General features: G+C 34.5%; 1 protein-coding gene across 4 annotated transcripts in view; it reads right to left on the bottom strand.

The window, feature by feature from the left end:
- Window positions 1-21590, bottom strand: part of Cd36 (CD36 molecule) — a 77097-nt gene that overhangs the window by 10661 nt on the left and 44846 nt on the right. For 2 of the 4 annotated variants that reach the window (XM_027393466.2, XM_027393465.2), the window contains exons 2-8: window positions 18473-18561; window positions 17776-18026; window positions 8533-8693; window positions 3852-3999; window positions 3276-3455; window positions 2049-2140; window positions 1151-1197 (exon numbers count right to left, since the gene is read on the bottom strand). In XM_027393466.2, the coding sequence (XP_027249267.1) occupies window positions 1151-1197; window positions 2049-2140; window positions 3276-3455; window positions 3852-3999; window positions 8533-8693; window positions 17776-17895 (748 nt within the window). In that variant the 5' untranslated portion in view covers window positions 17896-18026; window positions 18473-18561. The remainder of the gene's footprint in view (window positions 1-1150; window positions 1198-2048; window positions 2141-3275; window positions 3456-3851; window positions 4000-8532; window positions 8694-17775; window positions 18027-18472; window positions 18562-21590) is intronic. The other 2 variants (XM_027393462.2, XM_027393461.2) reach the window with 1 other exon arrangement.

Raw genomic sequence — 21590 nt, 5'->3', positions numbered from 1 at the left:
TGATGGTCCTGTCATTGTCACTAATAAATTCCCAAAGCTATGCCTTCTTTAGTTAAACCAATTTTAGTTCCAAACAGAATTCTTAATGATTTTTCTCTTATACACAAGGCATTCCTTACTGCTTAGGAAGAGCATAGAGCATTTCTCTTTGTCTAAGGATTATTAGGGTTATGTAACAATGAAAGTATTGACACACTTGAAAATTTATTTGGAAACTTGCCCTTAGAAGACATTAATACCTTTGCTCCAGCTTACCCACCCTATGAGACAGAAGAAAATTAAATAAACCTGCAAATCTCAATCATGCCTTTGAGAATGTAAACAGCCCCCATGTGCTTCCTTCTCTATTTAACTTTCATTATCTTCATTATGTACTTTCCCTATTGAATATTTCCTCACCTACTTTGTAAACATTATACATATGCTTCTCACTAATTAAAAGCTTATCTTTGAATTAAATTACTTCATGATCAATGATCCATTGTGCTGTACAATCATAGTTCTTGCATGAATGGACAGTGTGACCTGTGCTTTTCTTTGAGGACAGTAATAATCCCAAACTAACCATATCCTAAATCAAAGACTTCAGCTGTTGCTTTGCTTGTCAAATCTAATTTAGAGAACATATTTAAGCATATATTCTTCACTGGTAGTAGACATCCAATCTTATTTAATTTTGCTTTTCACCCATTCTGACCCACTTGCCCAAAATAGGTTGCTTCTGTTCTAGAATCTTGCTGCCTCAAATCTCTGTTCTGTGTCTCACTTTGGGATATGTTTGCCTATTCGAAATTATATCTTTTCACATCTAAGTTATCAACCTAATACTGAGAAAACATTGACTGGTAATTACACTTCTACATTTGGTTTTAACCGCTTTTTGGATGCTAGCTCACTAAGTGAGATATTTTTCAAAGCAGAACTTTTCTATCAATGAAACAAGGCTGATTTTCTGTGGTAAATCTAAAAAGCCCTGCCCACCTAAACGTGATAGCCCCTTCCTGACCCTACCTGAATATAAACATTCCCAATTATGTTGACTGGTAAGCACAGCACTTCAACCTTCAGAATCCATTTTGCTGGGAAGTAGCTAGACTTGTGGAAAAGGTGAGATTTTCTCATTGTGGTCATTACAACAAAATATTCTTACCTGTGCCATTAATCATGTCACAATAACTTTCCCAATAGGACAAATTCCTTAAGAATAAAAGAAATAAGATGAAACAAATGCTCCTGTATCAAGAACACCATATTCATATATGCTTTCTACTTTGAAACACTACTTTTATCAACATAATGAAGAATAGAGGTGGTGACAGTTTGGATTTAATAAACATTTCACATCATTCAATCCATGATTGTTTGATCCTCTGATCTTACTTCAATAAAGGAAGTACTGGCAATCTTAACAGGACAGAAAATAAAACACAAGCCACTAAGTACCAAGTTCATTAGAAACCACTGGAATAGACAGTTCTGGAAGAAAATGAGAGGAATGTAGTTCTCTACTTGGAAATATATTTCCTTGGCAGAAATGCATTCTGTGGTAGTTTGTTCAGTGTGCATACTGATAGAATGAAAGTATTGAAGGGGTTCCCAACATAATCTCACCCTGAGAGAAAAAAAGGAGGAAAACAGAATAGCGTTGTTTGGATTCATACAGTTCAAACTATGTAAATATTTAATATTTACCTTTCCCTCATTTTACTTTCTATAGGTTTTACATTTTCCCCATTTTTAGCATTATCAGGTATTGGTATTAGAATGGGATAGAACTTATTTATTTTTATTACATAATCCATCTAATATATTTTTATATAGAGAAGTGACAAAAAATAGAAATAAATTACCATGAATCTTCTTTAGCAATTTTGAGTGAGAGACAAATAAGTGTTGTCCACTCCTGAAACACAGCTAGCCTAGTCTCTCTCTCTGTCTGTTTTTTTCTGTCTCTATTTCTCTCTCTCTTTCTCTCTCACTGTCTCTCTCTCTATCTCTCTTTCTCTCTCTCTCTCTCACACACACACATACACAAAACACAGAGTTACCTTTTTCCTTTATAGGAATCAATTATTGCAACTTTGTTTATGTCATCCTTTCCATTGAAAACTTTATAAACTCCATCTGCAGTATCATTGTACTGAAAAATATAAACAAAATTTACTCATCTATCAAACCTTATTTATTGTGTCATAACATGCAACTAACTTATTTTCACATTATTCAAATAGGGGCCATTCACAATCATTTTATATCATTCAATATTTTAATGGTAGAATGTAAAAGATGCTGGGAAATAGTTGCTAGGTGAAGAGACAAAAAGTAAGAAAATCACTAACAGAGGCTGGTGGGCACATCTCAAGCACTGCTATGCATTAACCAGAGGCAATGGTCTTCACTGTTCCTGTTGGATTCAGGTGAGGACACACTGGTCTAAACTTATGAGAATGATAATAGATTTCTAAAGGTATTCTAAATTTTCAAATTGTTAATAGAGTTTTCTAAAATGAAAAAATATAGAAACAAAATTAAAAATTGTGTTAGCTAAAGAGTTGTGATAATTTGGTTCAAATAATGATTGACTCTAATTCCTTAAGGCTTCCCACTTAATATTTAATGAATATAAACTTATACAATCTGAAACACTAACAATAAAGAGATGGAAAAAATAAGTAATATTCCTATACAGGGTCCAGTATACAGAGATTTTGTTTGGTCATCTTATCCTGTCTACAGTCAGAACATAGAGCTGTAACTATGCAAAGCAGGAGGTCTGAACCTTCTTAATCACCAAAGAGTTGTTCTGTGAAATCAAATCACAACCCTCAGCAAGTGAAGCCTACTGAATATCTCAAGTAGAAATCCACAGTGGATTTTTAATTCATACTTTAAAATCTTAATGATCTAGAAAATAGGGAAGGAGATGATCAATATGTTTGATTTTTAATACAAAAATACATTAACCTTGATTCTTTAGAACAAAAAATTAAAATTAAATACAATGTGCAAGGTTTACAGATTTAAAAATGAATTTTCAATTGTCTATGAGAATCAAAATTTGATTATTTTCAAATTAAGATGAGCTTATTCAAACTCATTAAGTAATTTTTTCACTAGAGAAATTTATGGCATGTAAGTTTCAGACTTTAAAAATAATGAACTATATATTCTTAGATTAACTAATAAGACTAATATGCAAAACTATACATTTTTCCCAGTGACATTTTATTTACATAATTAAAATAAAAATGTAGTAATTTATATTTGGTACTTACAGGATAAAACACACCAACTGTAGTAGGAATAGGATATGGAACCAAACTCAAGAATGGATCCTTGTAACCCCACAACAATTCTCTCAAAGTTCTTGTTTGGAACATAGAAGACTTGGACTTTTTGATAAGTGAATTGAGCACAACTTGAACAAAGGAATTTGTGTATATATGTGGTGCAGCCTACAAAAAAAAATGACTATTTGAGAAATCAGTATATTCTACTTCTTAAAAAAATGGGTTAAAGGAAATAATTGAGTTTAATTAAAATCAAACTAAACCTTCAAATTCTTCCATATCCTGGTTTAATAAAATAATTTGTGTCATTTTTTCTAATCCCTTCATGATTACATTTTTAAGAATCATTTGTAGCCACAGGAAGACATTCAAATTAAAATCTATTTTTAATGATGCTTAGGTCAATTGATTATCATGATTGTGTCACATTTCTGGTTGACAAAATAACAAACACATCCTTTTGTAGGTGGTGAAGTAACTAAAGCCAAATGATGAAGGTAATTATGAGATTAATTGTGAGAGGCTCTGAACTGCTCCACATAGTAGCTAGTATACACTCACTGCCACAGCCAAATTGAGAATTGTGAAGGTGTCATTCTCAGTTCCAACAGACAGGGAAGGCTCAAAGATTGCTCCATTGGGCTGTACAAAAGAGACAGTGCTGTCCACCGGGTCCTGAGTTATATTCTCCTTGGCTAGATAGCGAACTCTGAAATAAAGAGAAGTCAATGAAATGGGGGGGAAATCAATGTCTTGTGTAACCGTTAGATATCAAATGTCTCCATTCATTCAGCAAATACTATTTTTAACTCAGAGCAAGTCACAATTTACACTGACTGACAGAGTTGCAATGTTAAATAACTAGCTATTGCTACATCTCTGACAGACTAATCAGAAAGGGTCTCAGACTTGGGAATAAGATAATAGAATAGGAGTAAGAGAGTTAAAACAGATGCTGGGCTTGGATGTCAAAGTGGAATGGATTGAAGAATCGTTTCAGTAACAAGTCCATGTGATGGTCCAAGTTAATAGAAATGTATTTAAGAATGACTAAAAGTAGCAATTACATAATACTGAAGATGAAGATGATGTGGCTTGAGAAATGCAAGTGTTTGTGTGCTGTTTAATTATAGAGTGTGAGAAAACAGTTGTTGGGAATAAAAGGCACAAAGATATTAAACATAAAAGGGCTATATAATTACATAATGATATTTATCCTGAAGGTAAGGAGGATCAGAAAGTATATTTTTCATATTAGAAAGACATCTCACATTTATTTAAACCTGTAAAATCTTTTCATAATGTACAGTGGAACATGCTTATGGATTCATGACATATGTTAAATTATGTTAAACTTTGGACATTTTATTTATTGATATATGTTACCTTTATTCCGTGAGTGTGTGTGCATGTGTGTGTGCGTGTGCGTGTGCGTGCATGTGCACATACACACGTATGCACATGAGTACACAAGAGTATGTTTGTGAGTGCCTTTGTCATGGTACTTTGGTAGAAACTTGTTTGGGGTGGTCCTCTCCTTCCACCCTGTGGGTGTGAGAATTGAATTAACATTAGGAAGCATGGCAGCAAGCACCACATCTGCTGAGGCATCTCATTGTCCCACTGAAACATCTAAAATAATTTGTTATTTTTTAGTCGAGGATTAAAAGCTAAAATTAAGTACAGATGTCTAGAGAACTGCCTGTAATATAAATGTACTTATTCTTCTGCATGACTTCATTTAGTCACCTGAAAAGTGGATAAAGAATTGTTTAAACAAATGTATTAACAAAATAAACTGATATAACTTCAAAGTCCCATTGAAATAATGTTGGATTGCTGCATGTAAAAATTATTTGCACAGTTCCTCTTTCATCATTCCCATCATGTGGGGAATTTGTGTGATGTTTGTTTTCATTAAAGGGAACAACATGGAGAAAAACAAAAAGAAAGACATCTCATAGTGTTTAATCTATCCAGCATTCCTGCTGTATGTTCACTATTGAAACCAACATTAAGTCTCAGAGACTCATTTCCCATTTAAAGGGGTCGTTAGCTAACTCTATTCCTTCCTTGGCTCAACGCAATACTTTTCAAGACTGTTAAGATAATGATTGTTTTACAGAAAATCATTTTGTTGATACAAGTTATCCATTGAAATGAAATAGGGTAGACACCATTCAGCACACTCTTCTATATCTGGATGTCAAATATATGAGCTGATTTATAACTATTGTGTAGACCAAAACAAACAAACAAACAAACAAAATAACAAAACATGAGCCTACAAGTTTGATATGAAGCATGAATTCCTATGGAATACAGATTATGGATCCCCGGACACATTATGAGTTTGTGTTATTTTCAGTTTTTTCTTACTATTTTACATGTTTTAACTCAGACTGGGATTGAATAATGTAGGCCATGTTGGTCACAAATTTGCCATGTGCCAACCTCCCAAATGCTGTAATTACAAAGATAGATCATCACACACGATTCTCACTTCTCTATGAATAATAAAGTTAATGGCGATATTATTTTAAAACATGGTTTAAATAAAAGCAGGAACATGATTTTAATAGATGCTGCACAAAGCTTTTTTGTTTATTCTCTGTTGAGTGAGATATTTAAGTAACCTAAGAAAATTTTAAACAACTCAAGGCACTAAATTCCTAGTAATGACATTCTCATAAAGTAACTATTTTAAAATTAAGGTAGCTATTAATAACAATTCAAGAAGTACAGCAGTTTCAGAAACTTGACGCACTTATGACTTAGTGAAACAAAAGCTAAATAATTCAACACATTTTCCCCTTAGATGGCGCTTGCAGCCTCAAACCAGTAGATGGCACTGAGTAATAGAAATATCAGTAAAACATGATCTCTTACAAAAGTTCTTTTGAAAGAACATAATGTCTCCCTTTTTTTTTTAAAGGAAGCTTGTGATGAATTGGATAATAAGACAATGAAAATAAGTTACCATAAATGTCCATTTGATGTCTTCATTAGTGTTCTTGCCAAGGTAAAAATAAATTTTAAAATTTCCAGAAGGACTATAGTAATCAGTCATTGTTGGTGGGGATATAGTTATGATCTTGAACCAAGTAATTTTATCCTTTGACCATGTCTTATATTGCCAGTCAATACTTCATCAACATCATTCTGGCAATCATTGGCCAAGCCAACCAGGGCTTCTGTTTTAAGAGGCATTATTTTCTACAGCCTCAATTTAAAATGAATCCAGAGTCACCAATGGCCAGGCATGTTTTCACCTAACATACAGAAAATCTTCAAAATGGTAACTTTTAAAAGGCAGTTGATTAACTTCCATTTATTTAAAGCTCCTAGGCAAGCTAAAGAAATTCTAGTTTGGAATTTCATGAGACAAGATGATCCACAAAGGCCAGTTTGAAATTGCCATACAAAGAATAGCTTGCCATCTACAAATTGTACCTATAAATCCTACTCCTTCCCAGGTTTCTCTGTTGCCTTGCCAAGCAAAAAGAAACGTATCTAATTTATGAGGAGATAGGCTATCAGTTGTATGAATGAAATCTATAGGATATATATGCTTTAGAGGAGAGTATAACTATGCTTACTTGCTATGTTTACATTTCTTTGTAGACCCACAAATCCTTAAATTTGAAAACTATTATTGATAAACAAAAATAGAAATAAAACAACCCTCCAAACAGAATCATTATCCTCAAACAATACAATAAAAAAGACATTTTTTTTATTTTTAAAATTTCTTAAATTCTAGTAACTATTTCCTTCTCACACTTGACATATATTTTCAATCTTATTTTTGGGTCTTATAATGGATTATAGATTTCATAGATACAGACTATACTATCACATTTTTAGAAGTAAGATATTTACAGAATATTTTGCTAATAGGTCCTATAATATGAAAAATTATCTTCCTTGCAATTATAAAAAAGAGTCTTCTTTGGCAAGATTTAAATTGTTATTGTTATTTTCACTAAAGAGAAAATTATTAAAATATGATAGCCGCTCAGTCTTTTGTGGGCATAGTATGCATCACATTTTACAACAACTCTTGCTATTTATTCATAATTTGGAGTGTCAAAAGTTAATCCAGAAATTTGCTTTATAGAGGATAAAAAAGTGAACAATCTTATGATGTTCAAAATCCTTAGGAACTTCAATTGTGGCTTATAAAGATAATTAGGAATATAACAATTTGTGATATAATTTAATGATATTGCATAAGTACTCGTGTTTCACCTTGAGAGGAAATCACATAAAGAATGATACAAAAGACTCAACTGTGTTCTCATAGGAATACAAAGCTCTTTCTAATAGATAGGTGTGGTACTTTGTTTTCGGTGCCTCTGACTGAAGTGACAGTTGAGAAGAAGACAATCTATAAATTAAATAGAAGAAAAAGTATGCAGAAATATAATTAGCAGTCCCTATCTCTGTGTGAATGTGGACAAGTATCTTCTGGTTTGATTTTTTTTATTGTTGTTGGTGGTGTTTTTTGTTTTCTCCTTCTTCATACAATTAAAGGTTCTGAATGATTATTTCTCCTAGATGCATTATTTTAAGATTCTATTTATAACTGTTCTAAATAAACTATTGGAGCATTTAAGATAAAAGTCTAGCATAATGAGGAAAATATAAGGTTTAAATTGCTATGTAAATCTCAACAGCTAGATGACCTCAGCACTTAGCAGGAGATGACATTGTGCAAAATCATTTTAGTTATTGGTTCTCAAATGGAGTATGCATCTGAAGTTTAAATGCACAGATAGAGTTGTTGGTCCTTTTGGCATAGAGATTGTGGGTGGTTGCTATTGTTCCTGGCCCAGAAGCCATGCCTTGCTAGTCACAGATGTAAGATTCTTGTTTCATTTTAAGATGTTCATCATGTATGCATAAAACTCTCAGCATGCTCACTGTGGGGTTAGGAAAATGACAGGAGTGTCAAACAAAACACCCTTAAGTTGTTCAGTAGGTTGAGTCATTAAGTAGAAAGAAAGTAGAAAATAAATATTCTATCTTTCTTTTCCATACAATATCTGGTAACATTTGGATACCATGTATGTATAGCAAAATGACAAGTTATTAAATCTATAGATTAAGAGTCTCTATAGGTAGGGTAAAAAGTACATTGATGACAAGAAAATAAGTGCATTTCAATACAACTGAATTCCTTGTGAGGAAAACTCAGAAATGAGGTGAGAATATCACTCTTTCTTAAGAACTGGCTTACCTGTATGTGTAAGGACCTCTCTGTTTAACTTTGATTTTGCTACTGTTCACTACCACTTCATCTGGGTTTTGTACATCAAAGATCCAAAACTGTCTGTACACAGTGGTACCTGTTTTAACCCAGTTTTTGAAAGCAATTGTTCCTTCTTCAAGGACAACTTCCTGTGGAAATAAAACAAGTTTGGGTTGTTTCTTTACAATGAACATGGACACCTGTAAGACCTTGCTATATTTTAGTGACAATGAAAGGAACAGCCTGCAGGAACTTGTGCAACTTTGTCACACATTTGGTACAGGTATTGTATGTGGATTTGAAGCAGAAACTTTGTCTCCCTAGAGCACACTCTCTTGGTTAAAGTTTCCAAAGAGAACCAGAATCCTTGTTGCTTTTTAAAGAAAGCTTCCAAGTGAACCTGTGGCAATATTCTCTTAGTTGACAAAACAGTAAGTCATGCTAATTCTAAAAGTTATCACACAAAAAAATGGTTTTGCCCACTGGAATCATCCTACTCTGAGAAGCTTTGTTGGTGAGGCAAAAGAAAAACCCAAGAGAAAACTTAAGTTCTATTTGGAGTTTGAAACAGCAGCAGCAACAACAAAGCTCCATCTTCCAAAGTTGAGCAGGTCAAGGGATTATGAGTAATCTTTAGTAAATGATGAACGTGATGCTTATAGATAAATTACATAAGAATGAATATTCCTACTTGGAGTGCCATTAAATATGACTGCTCTAAATCACAGGATGTTTTCAGGAATGCCTTATTCTATGTTCCCCCAAAATACAGTTTCCTAACTTGTCATCACACTACTAATTTTCAAAGAAAAAAAAAGCAAAATGAAGAAGGGGTATGGTGTGTGTGTGTGTGTGTGTGTGTGTGTGTGTGTGTGTGTGTGTGTGTGTGTGTGTGTGTTTGTGTGTGTATTTGTGGTCTGTCTTTCTGTGTCTGTGAGTGTATTATATACATTAGAAATCGTGTATGCTCATTGTGATGAAAATAAACAGGCAGGAACATATACAGCAACAGAATTGAAACACTGAAACATCTTTTATTAGTGACTGCCTCCTGTTCGGAGCTTTGGGACCAAGTAGAAAGCCACAAAACCTCCTTAGGGTCCACTTCATTGTCTTCAAGGTAAGAGAATTACCATAGATGCTTGCCCCACAGCTTTCCAGGGCTTTCTTTCTCTGAATAGGGAATCTGTGAAGTCATAATAACCAGTGCAAACAAAGAGAGTTTGTAATTGGTAGAACTTCAAATTAAGCAATTTGGGAAGAAGGCCCAGGTCCAGGAGTGTTTAAGGACAAGAGGAAGAAACATATTTCACAGAAATGTGGCCTAATGGAGTCAATGAGCACAGGAACAGCATAGCCTACTTTTCTTTTCCTCACCTGGAAATATCAATTCACTGAATGATAGGGTCAGAAAAGGGCAAGAAGCAGTAGCCTGGTTTTTTAGGTTGAGCCTACAGAATCTCTAAGAAAGCATGTGGCTGTTGTTGCAAGTGTAGCCCAGGCAAGCAGTAGCATAGAGGTTAATGAAATCTGCTTCATTGACCTTTATACTAGTCCTATGTTGTTTTATACTGTTATTGAATTTCCCTGTCTCACACATACACTAGTCATCCTCTCTTCTTAGTTGGTAGAGGCAAAATGGAGTTTCATGTCTTTGGGAATTATATTGCTTAATGAAGAGGATAACGGAATTCCATAGTGAAGGATGCAGAAGTCTAGGATGTGTTTGAAAATTCTCTAGTTGTGTAACCTGTGTGCACTGGAACAAAAGCTGCTCGTGTGATGTTCATATTTTTATTATTTTTCTGTGAAGTATGCTTGAAAAAAGACATGCTGCCAAAATGTTTATTTACACACTAGCCCAGTATTAGGGCAAAGTTCCAAAACTAAGAATACTCACTTTTCTTAAGATGAAGGTGTCTGTGAATGTTAAAGCTGAAATCTGTATTGACTTAAAAATGTCACAAGACTATTAAAGGACAACACTCCCTCCCCCTCCCACACACACATCTGTAGGTCATAAAAATCTTAAGGCCCAAGATAGTAAGTATTATTTATCTTGTGTCACTCAAAGTACAAATTTATTTCAGTCCTTAGTGAAGATAAGTCAGCATACTCCCGGGGATGTAGAAATGGTTTCTGACCACACACATTACTCTGTTCTTTGAGCTGAGAAGCCAATAAACAGTTAATATTGTGGTGTAAAGAGAGGTATCATTCAAAGACAGAGATGTACACACTAACATTCACAGTTATGCAGGTGAATACTCTTACTTTACTTACTATAATGAGAAAACCAAGTGTGCATGTGTCTTATTCACATAACTGTCAAATTAGTAATAATTAAGGCACACTTACATTTTTTTATATTGGAGTAGGGGGAGCACAAAAAATTTAAATATTGCCTCATCCACCAAAGACCACATGAAAACTGAGAGTCAAGTATAAGCTATTCAGTATACAGAGAAACTACATACTGTGAAGGTGTGATCTGGACAGATTATTTAATTTATTTATTTCTTAGTTTCCTTGTAATGTAAAGATTAGATATTTTGATCCATATGAATTTACAGGCAAAGTTTATTGATGACAGTTTAATATCATTTGTCTTTACCTCATGAATTATAGCAACTAAAAACTGTGAGTTAGAACACTGTGGGCACACAGAAACCACTAAGCATATGCTCACTATTAGTGTTTAGAAATAGACTCTGCATGTTAGAGTGAAAACTCTGCCGTCATTTCCTCCCTCACTGCTGAGTCTTTCTTCAGGTATTAGCTGTCTACTACCGTCATATGATGGGAAGTCACAATATTACATGACACTTCTTTTTCTGTTACATAATCAGTTGTTATTTTTATTTCTTCTGCATTAAGCACATCCCTGAAAGATAGAGTTTTGTCTTCCTTGCCACACTTCCATTGGAGCCCATACTGGTTTAAGTAGGACAATATGTTCAGAAGTACTATGACTGTGGTGAGAGTGGCCAGCTTCATTCTTCATAGACTTGAGTCTCCACTCCACAGGAGGGAAATCCTTTTTGTTACAGGAAAGCTGGTCAAATGCCCATGGGTGTGGAGGTGGTAGGCACTAGCAATTATATTTGTTTTGTTGAATGGAATTGTGCCCTTCCAAATGCCTTCTTCATATTTACCTCCATGACCATAGGCAAGCTTCATGCTGAGCTTTGTTCAGGGAATTCAGTAGATTATTAGTGGCAGTTGTGTTAAGAACAAATAGTTTGAAAATTGGCCTTTCAGGATTTATGTAAGAACCTAAAATGTGAGATTTTCATCTCAGTTGAGAAGTCAATTATATGAAAAGACACCCATGTGTGCTGAATTCTGTTGTACATTGATTTGTGAGGCATTTGTTTTATAACTATATCGAGGCATGGAAATATATGGGGTATGCATGTTGTTATTTTAACTTAGTTGTTTGACTTTTCCTTAATCTCATGCTATTATAGAGAAAAAAATGATTCTTACGTATTTAGTGGATGAAGACAATTGATTGGGCTTTTAAATACTATGAAAAAGTGTGAATTATTTCAGGATTTCCAGAAATACTACAATAATATATTATTCAAATGTAGACTCTAGTCCAAAGTTTATCATTTTAACAAATAATATTTCACCTGTTAAATGTCACATCATTTTCAAAGGTACCTAAGGAACATTTTTTCTGAGAATGGTTAAAAGAAATGGTACCATGACTGAACTGTATAATCACTGGACATTAATCTTTTAATAGGACAAAATAAACTTTGATTCTATCTTTGTATGTCATAGAGAAAGTAACATTTATTTAAAGTAACCTATACTATAAAGTAACCTATACTATAAAGTAACCTATACTATAAAATACATTTTATCAGGGGACACTAACAATACCAAATATCAAAGCATCACTTGTAAGTAGAATAGACCTTTGAATCTGTGTAGTGATTTGAATAGCAGCACATTTCTGGAAGCTCATGATATTGTTTGTATGCCATCTGAGAACATATAAGCATGTTGGTCTCACATAGACTTACAAGGACTATACTTTTAATCTACAAAGAAAGTGGTGTCTAGAAAATATACCATGGAAATGAGAATCAGAAATAAATCTGTATTGTAAATAAAACTTTTTGGACTGATTTAGACCATTGCAAACATTGCAAATACCATGAGGGTGTCATGCCACTATCTTTTGGAATGAGAGAGTATCACATAATGTATAACTCTATGCTTTATAAATGAGAAAGTATTTTGAATCTTCAAAGTGATATTTTTTAAAAGATTTTATTTATTTACAATGTATACAACATTCTGCTTCCATGTTTATCTGCACACCAGAAGAGGGCACCAGATCTCATAAGGGATGGTTGTGACCAACCATGTGGTTGCTGGGAATTGAACTCAGGACCCTTGGAAGTGCAGTTGATGCTCTTAACCTTTGAGCCATCTCTCCAGTCCCTCAAAGTGATATTTCTATATCTAAGCAATAGATTTCTGAATTTTCTATTAGTAAATGAATTTCAACAATCAAAAAAGAATATCAGTATTCAAACCACTATGATTAAAAAATAAAAGCACTTTGAATGTTCCTGGGTGAAAGGCAAGAGACATAACAGAGATTGTAATCTTGTGGTAGAGCAAAAATAGTTCATCTGAATCATTTAAAAATTACTACGTTTATTTAGACTCAAGTGTGTGTGTGTGTGTGTGTGTGTGTGTGTGTGTGTGTGTGTGTGTGTGTGTGTGGTATGATGTGCCTGTGGTGGGTAGTGGATAACTAAGAAAGGCTAGTTCACCTTCTCCTTCTTGGGTATTGAATTTAGGACTTCAGGCTTGTTGACAGTTGCCTTTCCCCACTAAGCCATCTCACAGAACCTTATCAGTATCATTTTACCTTTATAAACTAAAAGAAAGAAACTTTTATAAATGTTCATTTTGTTCCTTGGTGCTCAGGACTGATCTGTGGCATCACTCATACTAACCATTGTCTTCACAGCCGAACAGCTGCTTCAAATGACTAAAATTGGCATGGGTGGTATGTTCATCTGACACACATCAAGTTCAGCCTTATACACCATTAAGAATCTGGCGCTAGGTGTTTAGTCTCCAGATGGACACACATAGTAGTGTGAAGTATAAACTGTTGTTTCACCTTCCGTTGGAACCCATTCTCCCCTCCATTTTGAGTTTCCTTTTTCTTGACCCTGGTTCTATGTTGCTCCATTTCATTTTGTAAAAAATAACACATATATCTGTCATTTCAGAACAGTATACCGTTGCATGTGGTATCCTGAAATCAATCCCCCTACTCCACAGTCTTTTTAGGTAAGATCACTCATTGACCTGGACCTCAGGTTAGGCTGGCTGGACAAAAGTCCCAAGTCTCTGTCTGCATTGCTGAGATTATAAGTACAAGCTGCCATGGCAGGCATTTTACATGGTTCTGGGCATTGAGCTCAGGTCCTCATATCTGCTTGGCCAATATATCACTAGCTGAGCTGTCTGCACAATCACTAACTACTGCTTTTTTTTGTAATATTCATTAGCCAGGAAACAATTCCTTTCATCTTCCCATTATATCTGCTTTCCTCCTAACTTCTAAGAAATTATACTCTTTCTTCCTGTTTCTTCATAAAACCAACTTCTTTTCCTTTCCTGTTTCTCCTTGCCTCTGAGTAAGCACAAATATGTAGGAAGCAACCCTGCTCCTCTGGACATTTAACCCCCAGCAGGCAGCTTGTTTGTTTAGCTTTATCTGTTGTCTCCCAGCAATCATCACATCTATCTGAACTCTGACCTTTGAATACAGATTGACGTTCACATCAAGCCACTTACAAAACTTCAGTGTCTTTCACTTCATTGGGTATATATTTCCATCAACAAGCCAGACAGATATCTTATGGTATGTCATATTTAGTCCTCTCTCCAATAATTTAGACCCTTTATCTAAAATACTAACTCATCGAGGAATCCATCAGTTTTTCTAAACTTCACCATTTTGGTTCTTTTGCTATAGAATGTGCCTGTAAATGAAGATAGTTCTACAAACATAATTGCAAACTCTCTTCTATAATGGTGCTGTCCCACAATGGTAATTCTTTTGCAGATTTCATGTCTTCACTTCCCATCTCATCCATTTTAGGATCACAGTATTCAAGGTTTTACTATTTAGTCTTCATTATTTCCTATTGACTACTTATAATGGAATGTTGATTTAATATATTGACATTACAAATTGGATCAAATAATATCACATTTTTAATTATAAAGGGTAAATCAATTTTTATGTGGGAAGCTCTTAATAATATCACTTGGAATGTGTTTCCTTATATCTTAGTGAAAACAATATAGCAACTGTTTTTTACCTCACCAATTACTTAGTCTTCTTCATGGAGTTTAAAACTTCTCAAATCTAACTACTCCTCACTTTATACCCATCTCTCTTATTATTCTAATAATCCGGATAAGTTCTTTTAATATTATGTAATAAATTGAGATCATTTTCCTCTCCCCAGTTATAATTCCTCCCAGATCCTACCCTCCTATACATCACCCCATCCTCCCAACTTCATTCTCTCTCTGAAAATTAAAAAAGAAACAAAATAAAACAAATAAGACAAAACAAAAAACCTAAACAAAATCAGACCAAACAAAAAGTGCACAATGAAATTTGGAGATCATTTTGTGTTGGCCAACTACTTCTTGGCATGAGGCCTATCCTGGTGTGCAGTTTAAATACTTGGTAACCTCTATTGGAGAAACGTGATTTTTATTGTTTTCCCTAACAAATATGAATTGTAAATTGGTTAGGGGTGGGACTTTGTGTCCACTTTTGCTTTCTGGGCTGAAGTTTTTTTTTAGTTTGAACTTTTGCAGGTCTTCTGTGTGCTGTCACAGTCTTTGTGAATTCATATGTGCATGTGCCATGTTGTGTCTGACATGCTATATCCATGGAGTTATCTACTACCTGATTTCACAATCTTTTTATCGTTTCTTCCACATAGATCTTGAGCCTTTCCCTCTTTACTGCATTGAGTTGTATCTGATAGCTTTTTCCTTACTGTTAATTAGTCCTTTTGAAATCTTTAACACAATCCTTTATGGTCTTTTCAAATAATATACTTCTTCAAAATCAAACAAAATTTTACTGTGCCTTCCTGAATTTTCATGAATAATCTATTTTTCTTCCTACATAACATTTATTTTTCATATTATAAAAAATTCAATCCTATGTTCTAACAGGTTTGACCTTTTTTCTAGAAGACACAAATATTTTAGATATTTATTACACTATTGAGAAAAATTTTCATTTTCTTTTCAATTATTCATTCTACAAATTAGATAAAACTCTTTTTTATGAGTTCTCATCATGACCTCAGAGAAAAGTATTAAAATTTAATGTACAATGATATTAACATCACATATCACTCAGGGAAATTTATGTGAACTAATGCTGTTCCATAAAGAAAAGATTAACTGATCAGGCCTCAGCATTGTTTATGTCAGTCTATAAAGCTGACATGTCATGTCCTGGGAGATTGAGACTATTTGTTCAAAAGACAGTTCCAGGCCATGTGTTAGCAATGCTCTGTGATGATCCAGGTGGAAATCACAAGTGACAAAACACAGAGAGCTCTAGCAGTGGCTGTTCCATCTCCCACTGTTAAGCAAGCCTCTCCTTCCCCAGCCACACCCTGCTCTTTAATTCTATATCAACACTACCAAGGAAAATTGGAAAGCCCATTGTAGGGTTTATGCATCAATTAGAAACATATGTTATATGCACATGGCTTGTATATTTCAATATTCGTATTGCATAATATAACACATTTTTTCATTAACTGCAAATTTGTTGGAGAAATGTAATGTAAAAGATGATTATGTAATTATCAAGCAACATAGTGTGTGTGTGTGTGTTTGTATGTATAGGAATTCTTACCTGTAATACTCTACATAGTAAGATGGCAGTAAAATAGTTCAGTGAGAGAATATCTTTCCACTTAAAGAAGACTTAGCGTTTGTAAGGAAAGAAAGTAAAATCCCAAAATAGTAACTTCTACTTGTGAATAACTATATTTGAAGTTAATTTTTATATTAATTCCATTAAACCAATGTCACTGTAAATGCAAATGACATTTGCTTGTATCTCCAGGAGTGCCACAGTGCCAAAAATTAAAAAATGGATGGATGAGAGACAAAAGTCCTTGGCAATAATGAAAATTCTAGTGCAAATCAATTTGCCTAATCCACATGTCTGGATCTCTGTAGTACAGTTACTGTCTGTGTAGGTTGTTAGAATCAAAACCCATCTGGGAGCTGAGGTCAGTGTTCCTGCCTATGACACTTGGCAACCATTAGTTGCTAATTTCTCAACTGAACATGGATGCGTCTGGGCAGGGCAGGAATGTTCTCATTCACAACAGTCATTTTCCCAGCCTTCACCTTGCTCTGGACTGCTTTATTTCATTTGTGACCTCCATCTCTAGACTGTTGAAGCCACTTGAAATTCCCAGTTATCCTCGAGGACAACAGTAGATGGGCTTCTCCATAATGTATCTTCAATTCATTAAAATTTCTTTAATGTGAAGTTAATTAAAATGAACTAGGGTGAGAGATATTTATGAGCATATCCATCTTATTTCATCACTACAATTTATTGATATATGCCAAAATGTGTCCTATATAACATTTTCCCTTAAATTTAGAGAGAACCAAATGCTAAGGTGAGTGAACACTGACTATGTATTAGTGGTGACTATTATATCTATTTAAAAGAGGAGTTTTCCAGAGGTCTTCATTCAATAATAAACACCTTTTCACATGTAAACCCACATAGATACATACATTTTTCTCATTTTTAATGTGAATGAAACTTCTTTTATAAAATATCTTCTAAAATACAATATTCCTATTCAAAAGCATGTCAGTGTACTCTCCAAACATTAAGATAATTATTTTTACTAAACTGCTTAAATATAAAGTGAAGTTTTATCAATTTTTGATATATTTAAGATTAGTAATATATTCTTGTCCAATTTACATTGCACTCATAAGAGTATCTGTGGGTTCATTTTGCCTTAGACTGTGATGCTTCATCCAGGCTCACTCATTATGAGTGGTGGTAGTGGTTCACAATCATCTTCAAAGCACAAAATTACCAGTTAACAGAAAACAATCATCTAGAGCAACAAACACAAGAGACATGATAGAATAAGTAAATGCCTGTACCTTTTTGATTGTCTTCTCAACAAGCATGTCTCCAACTGGCATGAGAATACCCCCAAACACAGCCAGGACTGCACCAATGACAGCTCCGGCAATGAGCCCACAGTTCCGATCACAGCCCATTTTCCTCGTGCAGGAGAAGAATCACCGTGTAGCGCTTGTTTCTCAACACGTTCCAGGTATGATTACAGTGTTTTCTATGTGACTTGCTTCTGCCATTAGAAAGAGGTCATAAAACAGAAGCTGGAATATCACTACAAAAAGATCAAAGTACAAAGAAAACATGCCACTGAAACAGATGATTTCTGCCTGCTAATAATAAACATATCTTTTTTTGTTTGGCTCACCAAGCTGATTCTCTACATCCTTCTCCCTCCAGTTGTGTCTATAAACCTACCAGCAGCAGAAAATCTCAGAAAGAGCACTTTTTCCCCCTTTTAATTCTTCTGTTTTGAATTTTCCTCTCTGAGTGAGTAGCATATTATAATCTTATCTAAGCAGAACCATATATATGCATTATCATTCTCTAACTCCTCACCACAGCACAGAACGTGAGGTACTCCCTTACACTCTTGCTCCCTATCTGCCTTCTCCACAAAAATAGAACCATAAAGGCTTAGCCAGGAATTCCCCTGCAAACAAAAAGTGGCTGGACTGATGTGCCCTTTTTTTCTAAACCATCACAGCAATGGCCACGTACCTTATTCATGAATAAATTGCAATCAGTTTTGCAAGAAATAGTCTGGTGAGGCTCAGAAAGAATCAATAATTCAAATCATTTGTTACTACCTGTCAAAACAAAAAAGCAGAGGAACAATACATTATCACAAAATTAATACAAGTATTTTATTTAATGTAATTGTAAATTTTAAAAATAAATCCTTTTTTGGTGTTTAAGTGAAAATATTCAATAAAGTTTTAATAGTTTATATGGTTTATTATTTTAGTACTAATGATTTTTGATAGAATATATGTTAAGGAATTTGAATATATACACCACACACACACACACACACACACACACACACACACATATATATATATATATATATATATATATGCTGTTAGGCTTTCCCTTTGCAATTCTTTAAGATTCTTTTATATAACCAACTGTAGTACCATTTGTCTTTTCCTGTGTAGGCATTCATATCAATTCTTTTAAATAAGGTAGTATTGCTAATATGTACATCATACAGTCAGTTTGATTTGAGATAACATATTTTATGTGATTATTATATAACATTGGAAGAAAATAATTTTCAGAACCACTGGATCCTGCTGCAACAAAGTCAATAGTTGTGTCACTTTTTATCAATATTCAAAGAGGAAGCTGTGCTTCAGTAACAGTTTTATGATGGTCTTTCTCCTTCCTTAGTGTGCTGTCTCCTGTGGTTTGTACCTCAGAAGAGTTTCGAATGACAACAAAATGCCCATGACCAAGAGGAACAAATGTCAACAGAACTGAGGAAAGATGAGGCCCAGAGAGGACATTTTGACAACACTCTATATACAGCCATGATTCAAAAAGATGAAGGAGCACAAAAAGCACAGAACCTTTCTTGGCAACTTTGCACCCTCTGTCACCCCTGGGGCTTCCCCTTACACTTAGCCCCACTCCCTTCACATAATTGTAAAGTCTGAAACTTTTCTTGAAACATAGTCCTTTAAACAACCCAAGAACTTGTAAGGAGCCTCTACCATGCTGGAGTACCTGCTGTAAACCAAGCATTCTATCTGTGAAGCAGCAGTCACAGCAGAGGGCCCCAGGTGGCACAGCAGAGACAAGAAACCGGAGATGTTAAAATAAACCCGACCTTTCTCTCTCCTTCCAGGTAACAATGAAGAAAAGATTCTGGCTCGCTCTCTATATCTTGACTGTTCTAATATTTCAAATAAGATCTGAAGTGAAAGCAGTAGCTTTCTATATAAGTAGCAGAAGTGATCCTTCACCCATTTTTCGTCATTCTCCAGTTGTCTCCTGGGAGACTAAAAGGTACAGAGACTATGATTACTTAACAGTTTGATAACCAAGAGACCTTTGCTCCTGATACAATCCATATCTGCCCAGCACTTCTTCGAAATGTTTAAGAGATTTCTTTAAGAATGTGTGCCTCTACTGGTGTGACCCACAATCATAGCACTGGGACAGGAAATCCTGTGTGCTATAGAAGTTTGGCAAATATAAATTAAATCTAAGTAATTAACACATAGTGGGTTACTGCTTTTGAAAAGTTATTTAAGGCCCCATATGAACATTATTAAATTATTCATTAGGGGAAGTGAGATAGCTCAGTATGTAAGCATACTAGTTGAAAAGTTTACAATCTAATCCTTGGCACCTACAAGACACAAACAGAGAATTGAACCCTGCAGGTTTTACACACACACACACACACACACACACACACACACACAGAGAGAGAGAGAGAGAGAAAGAGAGAGAGAGAGAGAGACGCGTTAGTAAATAAATGCTAGAAATTATTCAGTAAAATCATTTCCAATTCTGACAAGTAGAGTATAAAGTGACCTTAAAATTATGATATTATTGCTTATGAACTAGAGATATACATAATCACCCCTTGTTAAAACACATTTGTGAATAAACAAATTCGGCATCAGTCTTCTTTATTGAGTATCACAATGCACGCATGAAAGAGATTCTATAAAAGATGGAATACTCTACAAAATCTACCATAGCATCAAAGAAACAATACCCGGTCTGCAATGCATAGAAATCAGTCTTAGGACATCTACTTTAGTATATTGGGCAATAGATCGGTGCTGGTATGGTCTGAGGTGCTGTCTGCTTCAAACTGCACACAGCCCACTGATATGCAGCCAGAATTGTTAGAAAACAGAAGATATTTTTAAACAATACTTAAATCTTAATGAAATTATTTATCTAAGATGCCTTCAACCATGTGCTGATATGTTTGACTAAGTTGGAGAGATTAGATTGCCCACCAGTTCATGTTTTTAATGAGTGATTCATTATCATTGCATGTGCGATAATGAAGTTTCTGAATTTGCCCTAATATAGGAAAGATACATGTTTCTTGGGTTCACTGATTATCACTTAGTATCTTTATGTTTAGAGTATTGAGGAATTCATAGTGTAACCATACAGTTTTCTGATAGTACATGAAGTAAAACAGAATGTGTTTCATAAATGCTCAGGTGAGCACATTCCAGCCAGCAGCTTGGCCATCCATATTTATCTTCAGAGAAAAGCATAGTCTTTTTTTAGCAACCTTTTTTTTTGTCAATTTAGCTATTAAAGAATACAATTTTTTTTGGTTTTTCGAGACAGGGTTTCTCTGTGTAGCTTTGGAGCCTATCCTGGCACTCGCTCTGGAGACCAGGCTGGCCTCGAACTCACAGAGATCCACCTGCCTCTGCCTCCTGAGTGCTGGGATTAAAGGCATGCGACACCAACACCTGGCTCAAGAATACAAAATTTAGGTCTGATGAAATTACATGTTCTCAATATCATAGCTGTTCATATTTTACAATAAGTCATTTTATTTTCAATCTTAGATTAATTTTACTAAAATTCATTCTTTAGTGAAGATATTATTTGCAATAAATTATTTACGGCTTTAAGTACTGAAATTTAGAAGGCAAAGAATAAGCAAGAACAGAGAACTCCTTGGACTAAACTAAAAAACAACAGGCAATAGGATGCAGGCTTTAATATGTTACTAGTTACATACCTGTCTTGTTTCTAGCATGAATCAGCTGCTATCTCATATCTGATGTGTAAAATAGATACAGATTTTTTTCCTGGATGTATGAGTGGATTATTCTATAGTTCTTAA

Source organism: Cricetulus griseus (genome assembly GCF_003668045.3).
Source record: "Cricetulus griseus strain 17A/GY chromosome 1 unlocalized genomic scaffold, alternate assembly CriGri-PICRH-1.0 chr1_0, whole genome shotgun sequence".
Lineage (NCBI taxonomy): Eukaryota > Metazoa > Chordata > Mammalia > Rodentia > Cricetidae > Cricetulus > Cricetulus griseus.
This window is presented reverse-complemented; position numbering and strand designations above follow the sequence as displayed.